This window comes from Alexandromys fortis, unplaced genomic scaffold, assembly GCF_014885135.2.
Source record: "Alexandromys fortis isolate MF-2015 unplaced genomic scaffold, M_Fortis_MF-2015_v1.1 scaffold_35, whole genome shotgun sequence".
Classification (NCBI taxonomy): domain Eukaryota; kingdom Metazoa; phylum Chordata; class Mammalia; order Rodentia; family Cricetidae; genus Alexandromys; species Alexandromys fortis.
In genome coordinates this window covers 10,674,436-10,691,894 of record NW_026067913.1, presented here as the reverse complement: position 1 = coordinate 10,691,894, position 17,459 = coordinate 10,674,436, and the positions used below count along the sequence as shown (strand labels likewise).

Below are 17,459 nucleotides of genomic sequence, written 5' to 3'. Positions count from 1 at the left end.
CACAGCAATCCTTGGGGAATGACTTAACCAGTATCATGGGCATGGTGAGAGCGCATCTACCCCCACTGCTGTTGGTGGTCTCAGCAGTCCATAGCAAATCAAAAGCTCTTTCAACTCTTTTCTATCTGCTGCTAGATATTTGGGGACCCAAGCGGCACCTCAACATCACTGTAGCGATAACTGCTTGTGCTGATGTCCAAGCCATTCAAGTTGCTAAACAGAATGTATGTGTCAATGTGGATGTGAGTATAAGTTAAAAGACGGGTGTAAAAGTGTGAGTGTCTTCGAGGCTGGGGGAAGGTACGCAATAGGAATATATAATGGAGTCCTGACTAGAAGTGAAAAAAGGCAAACTTTTTCCCAATTTTCTTCTTTCTCGAATCAGTCTGCCTTATGTAGTCAATTCTGATTTGGAACACACTCTGTCTTAAGTTGGCCTTGAACTCACGATCCTCTGTCACGGCCTGATAGTGCTGGGATTACAGATATATACAACTGTGCCAGGATTTTCCAAAATAAGCTTAAAAATTCATTTAGACAGAACCAAAAAATATCTCATGTTAGAAAGCAGCACTATATATATATATATATATATGTCACCTAAAAGCCTAGGTCCAAAAATTCTTCACAAACAACTAATGGAAAACAGGATCCTACTTACCGGACAGGACCACTTCGATGAGATCTCCTTCCTGGATATCACTTGCCATTTTCACCAGCTGGAGGATGTTTTCAGAGGTAGGATCATGCCGGAAAAGCAGGATCTTATCATATAGTCCATAGAAACCACATTCAGGGAACTGCAATACAATACCACAATAGTTTAGATGTCAAAATCATCCTAAATATTTTGTCTTAAAAGAAAAATAAAATAAATGTCAGGGCACAAATGTAAGCTAATTAGAAAAAGTGCACACATCTAGAACATTCAATTAAAAGAAATGAATGTCAGAAATGGTATTCAAAGTCTCCTTTAGTGGGAGAGAGGCTGTGCATCGTAAGTCCAACAATGAATGACCAAGTCGTTTTCTAATTAACAAACAAAGAACAGAAAACAGATTCAAAGAAGTTTCTATAGTAACATGATTAAGAAACATACTAGGCATACTAGGTGGTGTGAGGAAAAGGATGCATTTTCTCACCTAAAATAGGAATCAGCTAATTAAAATTCTGTTATACATAACTTGACAATTTGGTAAAAAAAAAAAAAAACAAAACAAACAAAAACACAAAACAAAAAAAGTCAAGTCACTCTGTTTTGATATATTCCAGAATAGACATGACTCAAGAAAGCTAAACACATCATAGGCACAGAGTCTACTGGCATCTACATCCTCTGACCCAGGACAGAACCAGGCTAGACAGCACCCCTCTTCTCCAGGCTCTCAGCACCAGGCTACACAGCACCCCTCCCCTCTGGGCTCTCAGAACCAGGCTAGACAACACCCCTCCCCTCTGGACTCTCAGAACCAGGCTAGACAACACTCCTCTCCTCTGGGATCTACTCACTACCTTCCTTGCTTTTTTTCAGGTTATAAATCCAAGGTCATATGAGAACTATCAAAAAGGGCTTTCTGACTCAGTGTGAAGGATTTTCACTAAAACAAGCATTGATACAAATGAACTTTGGGGCATGAAGGCCTACTGAAACATGGCGTTTTGAAGGGATTACTGACCACGGTTATCTTTTAAATGTCAAGCTGTCTAATTTGGTGTGGAGAGTCACAAGGCAAAGAAGAAGACTCCTTTTTTGATACTGGAATCAGTGCTGGATCGCACACGAATATCACGATATGGAACCGAAAAGTAGAGACATATGCCTAGAGTCCCATCATTCTGGAACCAGAAGAAGGAAAACTGGAGAACTGTGGGCTCTGGGCTAGCCTCTGACACACACTGAGATCGAAGCCTGCCTGGGATTCATAGGGAGACCCTGCCTACAAACTGAAAATTTTGGAAAAAGTGATCTGCCTTCTACTATGATAAAAGTCCAGAATATAATATTCTGGAGAAAAGTGCAGTTATTATGAATCCATCTTTTTCTTATTCATAAAATTAGGGGCTTCATTCACATGAGCCTTTTTGTATAAATTAAAAATAAATATATTCAGAACATTCTGGGCTTTTAGGAGTCTATGTTGATGACAAGGCTTAAAACTACTTTTGCATGTCTCTTAGACTTTCCTAAAATAAACACGGCAGCTGAAATGATGTCACCACTTCCACTGTGCTAATTAAAAGGGAAAAAGTAGTTCACTTCTTAAAAATGTCTTCAATAATATCATCATAGCACTAGAGAACAAAGAGAAAACGGAAATACCACTTTCCTCAGTCTTAAAAACAATGGACAAGTCACAATTATTCTAAAAGAAGAGACTACTTCCTTGAAGAATAAAGCATACTACATAAAATGCACATAAGCACATAGAAAAGCAGTTTCAACAAACGTAAATAAGAATGCAAACAAACTCATAATACACCCATGAAGTATGGTCATGGAAATTTTCCTCGGCCCTGTCCTCTCCTCCATCCACTGTGGGTCAGAGCTCTGTGTTCCCACGGACAAGCTCATGTGGTATAGTCTCACATAAAGGAAAAAGCACAATAGTCTCTAGACACTTTGAACCTCATGGCTTCCTTTTATAGTTATATTACTGGAATCATTTGAACGTACTGCGTACATATTATTTATTTGTATTGCATCAAGTGGATCTAGCATAATTGTCCATTCACCCACAAAGGGACATCTGTTTTTATCCCTAATTTATGGCTGTTACAAATAAAAAGTTTACAAACATTTGTGTACAAGTGTTTTAGTGGGCATATGCTCACATTTCATGTGGGTAAACACCTAGGCGTAGCATTGCTGGTTCTCATGATGAGTGTGTGTAGGTGGATGTGACCATCTTCACGCCAGTGTCACACTGGATTTATAATTATCAGAACTCTATACAGCCTAGAAATAAAGAATAATAACTCTTCCTTCGAGTTCCCTCCCTTGAAAGGCATTTCACAAATTGTATATTATATTAAATTATATTATTCATAATACACATGAATTTAAGAATCAACTAATCAATTTCTGCACATACACAAAAATTGTTTTATGACTTTTCAGTGATTCTGCATAGAGTTATTTGGGAAGAAATACATTATTCCATATAGGGTCTTTCTATTTGGAGCCCAATGTGCTTTATACATTAGGTCTATTTAAATTTATCTGAACAATATTTGTAGTTATATATATATATATATATATATACTAAAATTTATATATATATATCTTAGGCATATTTTTCAAGTTTATCTCTAGAGGCTTAATATTTCATGCAGCTATAAATAGCATCAATACAACAAACATATAATACAATTCAAGTGTTTTAGAGTATAGTTCTAAAGGATTAAAAATGTATAACATATACATAGGATACATACATATATGTGTGTGTGTAGCCATATGCTATATGTATCTACAGATCAACAGATGATATATAGGAGATAGATAGATAGATAGATAGATAGATAGATAGATAGATAGATGATAGACTGATGGAGTGATAAACATATAAATAAGTAGAGATAGTCAAACAAGCAAGACAGACAGGTACTGATCAAACCACAGCTAAGACCTAGGACAGTCCCACCACTTTAACATGTCCTCTTGCCTAGGGAAAGAGACCAAACATCATACTGACAATTTACTCTCCGGGTTCTTAGAAAGTGCCTTTTGTGGCTCTAATTTGACCTACTGATGGAAGTCAAGATAACTGGGGTCATGAAACATGAATTTTCAATCAAAATAAAAGGTTCTCTCTCTCAGACACATAGACACACAGAAAGAAAAAAAATCATGAATCTGGGAAAGGGAACAGAAGAGAAACCGGAGTAAGAGTAATAAGAGGGAGATGAGGGGGAATAAGGATAGAGAGTAATCAGAATGTATTATGGACATGTATAAAACTATTATGCTGCTAAAAAGAAAACTTAATTTAGAAATGAAGGAAAAAAGCAATCACATAAAGTAAGCACTAAAAATAAGATAAATATTCTAGTTAGGTTTTCATTGCTGTGATAAATATGACCTAAAGGAACTTGGGGAGCAAAGGGGTTACCTTTGGCTTACAGGCTGTAACCTGTAAGCCAAATCAGATCGTTCAGGGCAGGAACTGAAGTAGACGCCATGGAGGAATGCTATGTCCTGACTTGCTAACCATGGCTTGCTATCTGTTTTACCTATGATATCAAGAACATCTTCCTAGTGAACTGGGCCCTTCCACATGGATCATTAATCAAGAAAATGCCCTGTGGACTTGCCTACAGGCAGTCTCAGGCAGACACATCTTCTCAAGTGAGATACCTCTTCCCAGGTAACTTTAGATCTTGCCGCGGTGACATTAAAACTAGTCAGCCCAATTGACCCCTTGTTGAATGGACACACAAGCACAAACTGTTCAACTATAACCTTCTGCTTCTTATTTGTCCCCAAGCATTCATGCTAGCATAAAGATTATAATGTAAAATATAACTTCAAAAGTCACAAGCCTTTCAAATTTCAAACACTTTAAAAAATTTCAGTGTATTTAAAATACCTAGGTCTCTTAATTGTAGGTTCCTGTAATATCGAAGTAGGTTGCATACTTTCTCTTCTAAAAGGGAAGAATCAGGACTTGGGTACTACCAAATCAAAGTTAAACCAAAGTTTCCAACAGTAATAAATAGCTCAGGGTCCAGTATCTGAGACTCACAATCTTCCAGCTCCGAAAAGCCTTTGGGCTACTTTGCTCTAGATCTGCCACTCACAGTTCGTCTCCTGGTCTCAGACCGACTCCTCTACACACCTGCTGCTCTCCTGTTCTCCGAGAATCTCCAGTATGCTGGCATCTCTAACGCAACCAAGGCTGCTCTTTCACTCATGGCCTCTTCTACGTGCTTTTCGGGGACCCCAGACCTGTCCAACAGCGCCAAGCCGCAGGTATTCTTCATGACTCATTCATGTTCTTCTCTTCTTGATGACAGCTGATTTGTCTACCTCGGCTAACCAATGCCAACTACCCCATTAAAGCAAAGGGTTTACTTAGCAGTATCGCTCTTGGATTCATCATAGCTGATCCTAAAGCCCAAGCAGATTCCTAATTAAAAACAAAATCACAGGAACCTCCCTGAGAGTGTCTTTGCCTCCCTTTGAAGCATCACAGAGCAGGCCTCCATTGACTGCATCTCTCTCTGCAGTCCTATTTTCCAAGCACGCACAGCAGCTCATTAAGCTCTGAGGTACTCAATGGATTTTCCAGCTAAGAGCTCCAAACTCATTCCACAACCCTCCATTCCAAAACAGCACAGTCAGGTCTGTCATAACAGCCCATGAAGCTGGTACCAATTTCTGTCCTAATTAGATTTCTATTCCTGTGATAAACATCATGACCAAAAGCAACCTAGGAAGGAAAGTGTTTATTTGGCTCACAAGTTACAGTGCATCAGTAGGGGAAACCAAGGCAGGAACCTGGAGGCAGGAACTAAAGAGAAGCCAGGGAAGAATGCTTCTCACTAGCTTGCTAGCTGGCCATGGCTTTTACTACCTGTAAATATAATCCTGGGTGTCCTGTGGTGGCACCACCCCCAGTGAGCTGGACCCTCCCACACCCACCATTAATCCAGGAAATACCATAGTGAATTTCCTACAGGCAATATGATGAAGGTGGTTTCTCAAGCGGAGTTCCTCTTCCTACTTAGCTCTAACTTGGGTCCAGTTGAGGGGAAAAACAAACAAACAAACAAAAACTAGTCACTTAAACAAATAATTTAAAAGGAAAAAAGAAGAAAAAAAAGAAAATTTTGAGTCTGGCCTTTTCCATTTAAAAAAATTATTCTGAGAGCTCTTCTTGGTGTTGTTTAGTGAAGTGGCGGCTTAGATTAATTGAGAGTTTATTCTACTTTATTCCTGAAGCACTCACAGTACTTACTGTATGTGTGCTTCATGGAAGTATCCATGCTGGGAGAGGGACTTGACCGGGGGAGGGGGAGGGAAATGGGAGGCGGTGGTGGGGAGGAGGCAGAAACCTTTAATAAATAAATAAATAAATAACATTTAAGATAGTTATAATTTTTTGTTTGTTTGTTTGTGATTACAAATAAAGTCTCCACAAATGTTCACAGAAGTTTATATATCAACAAACATGTTTCTGCTTATGTCTGATTGTTTAGTAGGTATGTGGACAAATTTAGAAGAAGCCTCTAAACATTCCAAGATGACTGTTTTCTTGGCAATCCCTCAATGATGAGTAAAGATTCTAGTTGGTATATACCTTAAAAAGTATGTAGTCATCTCACATGTTGTCACTGTGTTGTCCCCACTTGACTCTGTCACCTTGTGGCATGTAAACCCATCAAACTAAGAGACTAATTTCACAATAGGAAGCCAGCATCAGTGGTTGAACTTCCTCCTAACTCACTGAGAGGATAACACCTTCTGGGGACAGCTCTTCAGTAACAAAGTCTCCATCTCTTCCATGGCCCACCACCTTGACACCACAGTGAGGACCACATCTTCAGCACACTTGTATAAGTTAGATAAATCACACACACACACACACACACACACACACACACACATACACACAGACATACACACAGACATGCACACACATTTGCACATGTGGTCATGTGTGTGCATGCTCCACATATCAACAGATTAATCCAGAGTCATGAGGATAAACTGAGGGAATAATGTGAACACCTTTGTTCCTTGACTGACAGTGTAGAGGAAGTGGATAGTTCCCATTGACAGAAGAAAATTCATAGGGGGGGCAGAATCCTACTGGTATTGCATCTGTTAAATATACTGAATAAATTTTAACAATTTTTTTGAAATTGAGAATCTAGGCACAGAAACTTTCATTGCAGAATTCTACCCATCATTTAAACAATAAACAGTGTCAACACAATACAATGCTTTACAGAACGCCAAAATTTAAGCTTCAGACTGTTCCTGCAGTTTTTGTTCTCCCTGTAGATGGATGAACAAAGCCCCAAATTATGAAGTTTGCAGACTACTACATAGGTGAAAGTGGATGTTTCTTTAGGTTTCACAAAGTATTTGTAGATACTTAATGGGGGAATGCAGATAGCTTATTGGCTAACTCTAACATCTTAATTTAACCCATCTCCATTAATCTGTGCATCGCCACAAGGTCATGGCCTACCAGTAAAGTTTCAGCACAACTGTCTCCGGCATTGGCTCCATGGCTTCTCTCTTACTCCACTCCTCTTCCTCCCAGCATTTGGCCTAGCTTTTCCTGTCTACCTAAGTTCTGCCTTGCTATAGATCCAAAGAAGTTTCTTTATTCACTAATGGTAATCACAGCACAGAGGGGACTCCTACATCACCTCCCCTTTTCTGTTAAAATAAAAAGGAAGGTTTAACTTTAACATAGTAAAATTACACACCAAAACAGGTATCAAATAAGAATGGCAGCAGAGAGTAAAATGATGGTTACAAAGGGGTTTTAAGATGAGGCAGGGATTGGACTGAGGTAAACTAAAGACCACAAATTTTCACTTATATCAGTGAAATAGTTCAAGAGATCAATTGGATTTCAGTGACTATAGTTAATAATATACTGTGGCCTTGGAACTGAGAAAGTAGATACTGTTCTCACCACATACAATGCAAGACACTATGAGAGGTGCTATTAGCCGAGTCCTAGAGCAGATACTTAACTCTTGGGTCCAAGGAGATCATGTGCAGACAGTTGTCCCACAGAACAGATGCAAACCATAATGAAGAAAACAGGGATAGGAATTTAATTCTCAATCCAGAAAGCAACAGGAGATGAAAAATCTGAGCATTGTCTTCAGGGATAAAGCCACTACATCTAAGGCTTCCCGTGGAATGAGGGATGCAGAGTCAGTGATGCTGAGTATTGTCTGGCTATTCACTGTGTCAGTTCCAGTCAACGAAATTGCCACTGTTCCAGGGGCAATCTACAACGATGCTGGGGAAATTGCCACTGCTCAGGGCCTCAATCAGGGGACAAGCTCAGTTCACTTCACAGACTTGTGTTCTAGGAATGGGGAAAACTAGGTTCCTTTCAAATGATTGTGCTTCTCTTTGAGGGGAGGAGGGCAGGTAGTCTCAACACAGACATTTGCCTCTTTGTCACTGCCAGTGTCTCCGGTGTGAGTGATCATTTTAGACTTCTCATAATTAATATGTGCTTTCCATTCTTCTGCCATCCTCTAAAGTTTTCATTCTTTATATTTTGAGTTCTGCAAGTGACATACATGCAAGTCTTACTTGTTGAAAAAAATCCACTCTGGCAATCTCTAATTGGGTTGTTGTCATTTAAAATTAATTTATTCATAATTAAGGTGACTAATTTTTCCCTTTTCCACCCTATGTTCTCTTTGTTGCTTTCTTTTTTTTTACACTAATGTGCCAGGCAGCCACACTGTCATGTACAGTTACATGACCAAGGTTTATATCCAACCCAAGGGTCCTGAACTGTAGGCTTCATGTCCACTCTTCATGTTATCTTGCCACTTTATTTATAACTAAGCATATTATAAATATCAATGTACAATTCTAATATTTTTGTTTAAAATATCTGCCTTTAAAATGAAGGATGACTATGTTTGATTATGATTTTAATGTTTAATAATACTAATGACTTTATGAAAAATGAACATTTTCATATGATTTCATTTCTTACAACCTGCCGAACTTGGAGAGATATATTAATTGTAGAGCTCATATTAATTTTTTTTTTTTTGGAGACAGGGTTTCTCCATTTAACAGCCCCAGCTGTCCCGAAACTAGCTCTGTAGACCAGGCTGGCCTTGAACTCACAGACCCACCTGCCTCTAATTAGGATTAAAGACTTGTACCACCACATCCAAGCCAAAGGTTTTTACTGGTGAGTATTTTATTTGTCAACTTCCTACTGATAAGATAAACCAAGGTATGGCCAAGGCAACTCACAGGAAAGGTTTATTTGGGCTTAAGGTTCTAGAGGGTTGAGTTCATCATGGTTACTGTAGAGAAACATGGCAGCTGGTAGACATGGCAACAGGAACAGCTGAGAGCTCATATCTCCAACTTCAAACAAGAAGCAAGGAGAGTGAACTGGAATGGCTTGTGGCTTTTGAAACCTCACAGCCCAACCCCAGTGACATAGTTCCTCCAACAATGCTATACCTTCTAAACTGCCTAAATGGGATATCAACTGGGGAATGAGTATTTAATTACCAAAGACATTTCATTCAAACTACCACATACATTGTGCAAATCCCAATTAGGATAAGCATAGTTATCTCCTGTATTATTTCTTTTTTTATATCACATCTATTATTTCTTTTTGAAATACACAACTTACTATGTATCATTCATTTACTGTGTGTTTTCTCTATCCATGATTTAGCACTCACTTAATAATATTTGGCTATTTCTCTCTCCCTCAACTTTCCCCAGGCTCTGGTTAACAACCATCAAGCTCTGTTTCCATGAGGCTAATGCTTTCAAATGAGCTCTTGTAGTCTCAATGTGTCCGGGTTATTTTTTTTTTCGCCGCCACAGTGATCTCCAGTTCTATTTACACTGTTGCAAATGGCAGAAACACCCACTTTTTTTCTCTGGTGATGGGCATGCGTGTTGTTTCCATTTCACAGCTACTATAAAGTGTTCACTGTAATTCTGATTTTCTTTTCTGTGATAGAGATGCCGAGTGTTTTCTTATATACCTGTTAAACATTTGAATGCCTTTTTGAAAAAGGTTTATGTTTATTGCTCTTTCTTATCAGTTATCGTTTTTCTTTCTGCTTTTTAGTTACTTGAATTCTTTATATATTTTGGATTAACGGTTGTCAGCTGTATAGTTAACAGACATCCAAATGTCTCTTTACTCATTTGACTGTTTCACTTGCTCCACAGAGTCCTTTGACTTGGGAAGACGTAATCTGTTCATATTTCCTCCTGCTTGCTGTGCTTTTGGGGTCTTATCTGAAATGGCTTTGCCTGGCTCAATGCCCTGAAATGTTTCTTTGTTTTCCTTCTTTCGTGTCATAGATTCAGGCCTTACATGTCGGTAGTCGATTCATTTTGAGCAGAGGTTTAACAGCTAAGAGACTTAGCTCTAGTTCCATTCCCCAACAAACAGAGATCCAGATTTGCATTTGACCCCAGTTCAACCCTTTAGCAGATTTCTGGAGCTCTTACTTTGTTATAGGTTTCCGGTTCTCTCCTCTTCTTGCCCCCTCCCTGAAGGAGATAATTATTCTTTCTGTGTTCTTTCTTTCTCCCTTGTACTCAGATGTATACTACACATAAAAGTTTGCACTAAAATTTTAAAGAAAAACAGGCCATTCATTAATTGTACATATCTTATTGCTATGTGGTTTGTAGGCAAAGGTGAGTGAGTTTGACTCTTGAAAGTAGAGGGACAAAAAAAAAAAAAAAAACCCTCCAAAGCAGTCAGTATTTGGGCTAGAGTAAGAAAACACGAGAAAGCTAAAGGGTTATAAAACCGCACATGGAGTGAATTAAATTGTAAAGACTCTAATGGTTAGTTTTAATTGTCAACTGGACATAATCTACAATAACCTGGGAATTGAGTTAAATGAGGGATTGTCTAGATCTGGCTGACCATGGGCATCCTTTGGAGGATTGTCTTGATTACTTGGAGATAGGGAGACACATCTATTGTGGGCAGCACCATTCCCTGGCTTTTGGTTCTCAACTGTATAAGATTAGGAAAAAAGTAGGCTGAGCAATGACCATGCATGCATTCCTTTTTGCCTCTCTGAGCTATTGACTGTGGATGTTGCCTAGGTGCTTCAAGTTCTAGTCCTGATGCCCCCACCCAGTGATGGGCAATGACTAAGAAGGGCAAATTGAGTGAATCCTTTATTCCTTAAAGTGTTTTTGTTTGGTGGAAGCGTAAATCAGAAGGAGCTTAAGGACCTCAGCAGACAAAGATGTGTTCATCACCCTTTCTGCACAGCAAATTCGGGCCCACATGGTTCAATGCCTTCTTCAAAAGACTTGTATGTTCCTCTTCATTCTGGTGCATTGCTGGCATCTAAATACCACATTCTGTGCTGTGCCTCTGTCAATCTGTGGACACAGTGTAGTACCTGAGGAGTTCGTAGGGCTCCAATACCTCACAGTCTTTCTTAAGCTGACTTAAAGCTTTTTTGAAAATACAAAATGCTAGTAACAACATGCCACCAATATGAAAGGTATTGTTAAAAGACTTAAGATGAAAAACATCAGGAATAGTCATGTTCTTCCTAAGAGTAATCTGTGCTGTAAGTGCCAGCCTGAAGGGTGGCTACCTTCCACCACAGGTCCTCCTGCATCCCAGCATGGCTTTCTCTACTTCTGCCCCGCTGCATCAGGTTAGAGACCTTAGGGCAGAACCACGCTGGACATGGATGTCTAGCTGCTCAGGACAGCTGACAAATCTGAAGGTTTATATTTTTTTTAATGTTCTGTTTTTTTATGAGGAGGAAAAAATATGCATAATCCTTTTTGACTATAAGAGGCTTTTCTTTTATGTGACATAATGTTCTGCTTGAATAGAGTCTATATACAATAAGACTTTCAAAAAGCATATTTTAAAATGATGTCTGGGAGGTGAAGAGTGGGCTATAACAAAGCCGACAACGTGAAGGGGAACATATTGGGGGAAACACTCCTGGAACAACATTCCCTAATTTGGTTATAATCATCTGTTTTTATGCGAAGGTGTGTGAGCTTTGAAATTTGAAAACCCTCATTAAACTAAACATGCTTTGAAAGGGCTTCGAGGCTTGTAGACTCGGCTGGAGCTCATTACATGATCAGCCCTGTGTTTCTCCGGGCTCTGCAGTTGTGAGCACAAACATCCAAGACAAGTGACTCCCAGCTCGCTCCAAGTTTGCCTCTAACAAAACTGGCCACTGTGAAAACACGGCCAACAAGCCCAGCACTGGTCCTAAGCTCTTTAATCCTGCCCTATGCGGGAAACCCCTCCACCGCTGTGTGTATCATTTGGCATTGGTGACCACAGAGCACAATTTACTGTTACATTTCACTATAAATTCATGGCTGGCCACACAATGTGCTCCAGAGTAGAATAAATACATGTTTTAATGAGTCGCTGAAATGGGACCTGGCCAACGGGAAATCTGAGGAACAAAGGGTGCTTTTTCACAGAGGCGAGGAGCAGGCAATTCTAGAAACAGATCAATCCACCGCTCAGTCAAGTGGAAGAGAGAGGGAGAGATGGCCCAATTAGGAAATGAAAACGCCTTGCCAGTTTACTTTTGATAAAAGGTGAGGATCTAATGAAGTCCTGGAATTAAAACGCTGCCGCAGCAGTGGGGATGTCAGTTGAACACTGCAGTTTCCTCACCAAAGGTGATTTTTACAACACTTGCCGGTGTTTTCTGCTCACCTTAGGATTGTATGAACGGTCTCTTTAACTATCAGCACTTTAAAAGGAGCTACCACTTCATTTCTTGGTCAGAATACTGGCGATGCTTTTCCAGGGGCAGAAAGACTCAAAAACAGTGACCACATGCCTAAGAGAGAATGCCTAGGGTCCTCAACTAGCCTGGTCGAGTTATATCAGATCGTTCCCTAGGGCCCCTCAATTAGCGTGTTACGTCAGAGAGTTCCAGAAGTCATCCCTATAGTGATGTGGGAGTCCCCTCTGGGTGCCGTGATTACCATTAATGAATAAAGAAACTGCTTTGGACCTATAACAAGGCAGAACTTAGGTAGGCAGGGAAAGCTAGGCTGGATTCTGGAAGGAAAAAGAGTGGAGTCACAGAGACACCATGGAGCCAGCAGGGGAGAGAGAAAATTTGCTGGTAGGCCACAACCTCATGGTGATACACAGATTCGTAGAAATGGGTTAAATTAATATGTAAGAGTTAGCCAATAAGAAACTAGAGCTAAAGGGCCAAGCAGTGATTTAATTAATACAGTTTCTGTATGATAATTTTGGGGCTAAGCTCTCTGGGTGGCTGGGACAAACAGTATAGAGTCGGAAAAGGGCCATTAGGGAGCAGCTGATCCTGAGGACAACTGAAACAACGGAAGAAACCAAGGTTTAATGACGAGACCAAAAGGGCTTCTAGAACTGTGGAAGGTAGCTGTGCTGCTTTTAACACAGTTTGTGTCCTCAGAAGGAAGCACATGGAAAGAACCCCACACCATGACCTACAGCCGTGCAACCAGCATCTGAATAATCACAGGGAACAGAAACTAGAAAACTTGAAAACATTTCTCCTTAGCCCCTCCGTACCCTGTGGCACCCACCCCTACCGTATCACCCCAGCCAAATCCACCTTAGGTCCGCCTTGCCTTGTAGCAAATTGAACCATAGATCCTTGGTAGAATTATTCGTCTCTCTGTCCTAAAGTATAGATTCTGGATGATAAATCTAATACCTATGCACAAGAAATAGTTTTTGAAACTTTTGAAAGTGTCAAATAATTGATAAACATCATGAGTGGTGTAGGGAGATTCATGATCTCAGCTGGGCAAAGACTTCAGGCTGTAAATATCTTGCCACACAAGCATGACGACCCGAGTCATAATTCCCAGAACCTAAATGGAACGTTGGGAATGGTGTCATACATTCTCATAATCCAACCGTGGGTGTGAGATGGGGACAGAAGGGCCTCTAAGGCCCTCCATTTTAGCCTAATCAGTAAGCTCCAGTTCAGTAAGTCACTGCCTCAATAAGGAAAACTGACAGCCTCTGATAAGCAACCAAGGCTACACACGTGTGTATGCACAATGTACACACATGCACACATACACTAGAGGAGGATTTGCTATACATTTACCATGCTATGACAAAAACCAGACATGTTCCCTACAGAGTCACAGAGACTCAGGCTGCCAAGCTCACTTTGCTCTTCTGTGGTCTGCACTGGGTTCCACCTGCAGAGAGTGCTGGCAGGGAATCCCACCCTGGCCTCTCACCCTCTGTGGTTTCTCCTCTTCCACCAGCACCTGCATTCCTATGACCTCTTTGCAAAACCAATGGGCCCTTTGTTCAGGGGCGGCTAACACCAGGTGTGGATCAGCTCTAGCCATCTTTAAGGTTCAAATTTAGAAACAGCTCAGTTGAGTTAACTCCCCTCATCACTGTTTGATAAGAATTAAACAGAAACGTCCTCTCCAGTAAAAACAGGGTTCTAATTTATCCCACACTTATTTCCTACAGTCAGACCTAGAATTGGACCCATGGTCTCACTTGTCAGGATTTATTTTTTACTAAATTTTTACTTTTTACTAAATTCAAATAACATTTTAAAAATCATTTTCATTGATAATATTAAATTTGGGTTTTTTTTTAATATTCAAAGAGGTTTATTACAGCATAACTGAGGGGACAGACAGAGTTTCTGTAGAGGCTCAGTGCTCCTCTGCGGGGGGCTGCAGAGCTCCTGTGAGGGTACAGTGCTACTGTGGGGGTTAAAGTGCTATTGTGGGGGTGCAGTGCTCCTGTGTGGGGTGCAGTGTTCCTGTGGGTGGTACAGTGCTCCTGTGTGGGAGTGTGCAGTGCTACTGTGGGGTGTAGTGCTACTGTGGGGGTACAGTGCTACTGTGGGGGTTAAAGTGCTATTGTGGGGGGTGCAGTGCTATTGTGGGGTTCAGTGCTACTGTGGGGGTACAGTGCTACTGTGGGGGTACAGTGCTATTGTGGGGTACAGTGCTACTGTGGGGTTACAGTGCTATTGTGGGGGTTGCAGTGCTACTGTGGGGGTGCAGAGCTCCTGTTGGGGTGCAGAAGGCCTACATAGCTGGTGGCAGAAATGTTATCATCAAGCTGGTAGTTGGGTGAGGCATTGGATAAATTTGGATTTTTACAGTAAGTTTGCATTATGGTAATGAGTACATAAACAAAGACAGGAAAAGATATAAAAAAAGAAGAAGGAATATCGCCCAAAAAAGATAGATCAGCTAATTCATTAAGGTTTAGATAAGATTTGAAATGGTAGGCTGGCTATCAGATTTTAAAATTAGTTATAGTTACAGACATAAAGAAAAGCCTAACTTGGTTAGTTTTTTTCAAGAATGAAACAACTATAAATTCTTCCTTAAGCATACATAAATATTAATGCTTTCTGTCAAATGTTTTTCCAGGAGTCTGATAAACTATGTCCCTATCTAAAAGCAGCAGATGGTAGATATGATGCACTGGGATACTTAATTTGGGGCTGAAATTTTTTTTCTATTTTAATTTCAATAATGTCATCTAGTAAGAATACAAAAGTATTAAGAAGAGACTTAATAAACAGCATTACTCCCAAATGCAACAAGTTCTGGAGATTCACATCATAGAGATAGTTTAAGTCATTGTTTTGTTGTCTATAATTTTTAAGATTTAAAACAAATGTTCACATCAAGCAATTACAGGTGCTAATAATTAATGAGCGCTTCACAACTGTGGTGTAAAAACACATCTGTATTATGTCTTGACAGACGTCGAGTGTCTGAGAGCTATTAAGTCTCAGTAGATGCTCCGAGAGCGCTCACACAGCAGTAATTAGGTGGATGGATGTACAACTCGGAAATGAAAACAGATGTACATCATTCTCTTTGTCTTTCTGAAGGAAACCGCCACTATAATATACTGTAGTGTTTTCATATTTCAGGCAGCTTCATTAGTTTTTTAAATGAAAAAAAATGGAAGCAAGTACTGGACAAAATAAAAGATTCTACAGCAAATCAAAAGGCTCAACCAATGGCAAGAACTTTAGAGAAAAAAAAAACTTCTAGTTATAATTTGCTTTATATTCCCATTTTAGAGATGAGTGGGGTGATGTTCAGAAAATAAATAGTTCTTACTAGGCGGCAACACTGGGCAGTAAAAGAACAACACGAGGCTAGAAGCCCATTCTCCTCAATCCGAGTCTCCAATCATTACCCTCAGTTCTGTTCTCTTAAAGAAGAGACCCTGACAGACTGTGTCAATGCTCAGACCTGAAATCCCTGAGGACTTTTCTTGGCCATAAAACCCATGTTTACTGGTTGTGAAAACAGAATAAAACCTAGAAAAGTTACTTGATGGATATGTAGCAACTGTTCTTACTGATAGGTCTTTAAAATGTTGGTGGCAATGAAGCAGCTAGCTGAATGCCAGATGACTACAGGATGGACAGGTAAAACGAACAGAAATGTTAGCTTGGGGTTTGTGGAGGACCAAAAATGTGAGCCTATTTCAGCTTGTCTGGAGGTCAGAGAGTTTGAGGTTGCTCAAAATTGTTGACAACAACCAGCGCGACACATCCTGTTCGAGGAAGTGGTTATGTGGTTCTTTTGGCATTAAGATGGCCCGTACAGGTAGAGCCATTCCACCCTGACTCAGGGTCCGGTTGTGCAAGCATACTTAAGATCCTATTTTTGAAACAAGAGGTTTGACCATGGGAGTGTCTGCCTTCAGGATATTTGATCTAGGATGGTTCACTGCCTAAACAACAGAATGCTAATGAATTGATATCTCAAGGTAAAGAAGCAAATAACTATTCCAGTTGTCCTATGTGACTTGTTAAAGAAGTCTTTTGTTGCCTTCTTCCCCCTTTTGTATTGGGTTATAAAAGTGTATGGAAAATTAAATGCAGGGTTTTTGGTAGGCACTGAAACTCCATCCTAATACTATCTTAAGTTTTCTGTTTTATTATTTTCATTTACATCTTCATCCTCTTTACTATTTTTCTGATCCCCATGTCCCTACCCCGGTAAGTAATATTTTTGTGGAAGCTGGTCTTCTCCAACAGGGGTCATCAGAACAAATAATAATAATAATAATAATAATAATAATAATAATAATAATAATAGTGTGTTTTTCCTTGGGGCTCCCTCTCAGCAGTTCTCATCTATACCACCAGCTTCTCCAGGTCTTCTGTGTTACTGATAAAAATATAAACACTGGTATGTCTATCAGGTTATTCTCTATTTTCATAACAGAAATGAACTTTATTGAAAGTAGATAAGTGAATCCTTCAATTAGCATCAAGACTTTGCCTTTAAAATATTGAAATTAAAAGTAGTTGTGGGATATTTTGATCACACTTTGACACTCCTAAGATTTCCCACAGCCCCAGAAGGTGGGGTGAGTGGTTTTTGGATGTTCAATAGGTTATGTTTGTTTATCATCATTTAGGGAGCTTGGTTGCAAGTTGGTCATAATCAGGGAAGAAACCAATCAAATGAGATTAGATTCAGGAATTGCCTACTGAAAAAAGAAAAGGAGGATATATGAATGATTGGATAAAAGGGTGGATTGTTGAACCTATCTTTAAAGTAAAAAGCAACTAGTAGTCCTAAATAATTTACATGATATGGATTTTTGTATATTGACACAAATTTGAGGTTATCTTATTATACTATTTAAATGTTTCCACTCTTGTTTAAGTTATTTTTATATATTGACACAAATTTAAGGTTACTTTTGTTTTACTAT

The 17,459-nt window shown here is 39.6% G+C and overlaps 1 protein-coding gene across 2 annotated transcripts in view; it reads right to left on the bottom strand.

The window, feature by feature from the left end:
• The window catches only part of Prkd1 (protein kinase D1), a 287,212-nt gene that overhangs the window by 128,582 nt on the left and 141,171 nt on the right, over positions 1 to 17,459 (bottom strand). For both annotated transcript variants that reach the window (XM_050138894.1, XM_050138895.1), the window contains exon 2: positions 662 to 800. In XM_050138894.1, the coding sequence (XP_049994851.1) occupies positions 662 to 800 (139 nt within the window). The remainder of the gene's footprint in view (positions 1 to 661; positions 801 to 17,459) is intronic.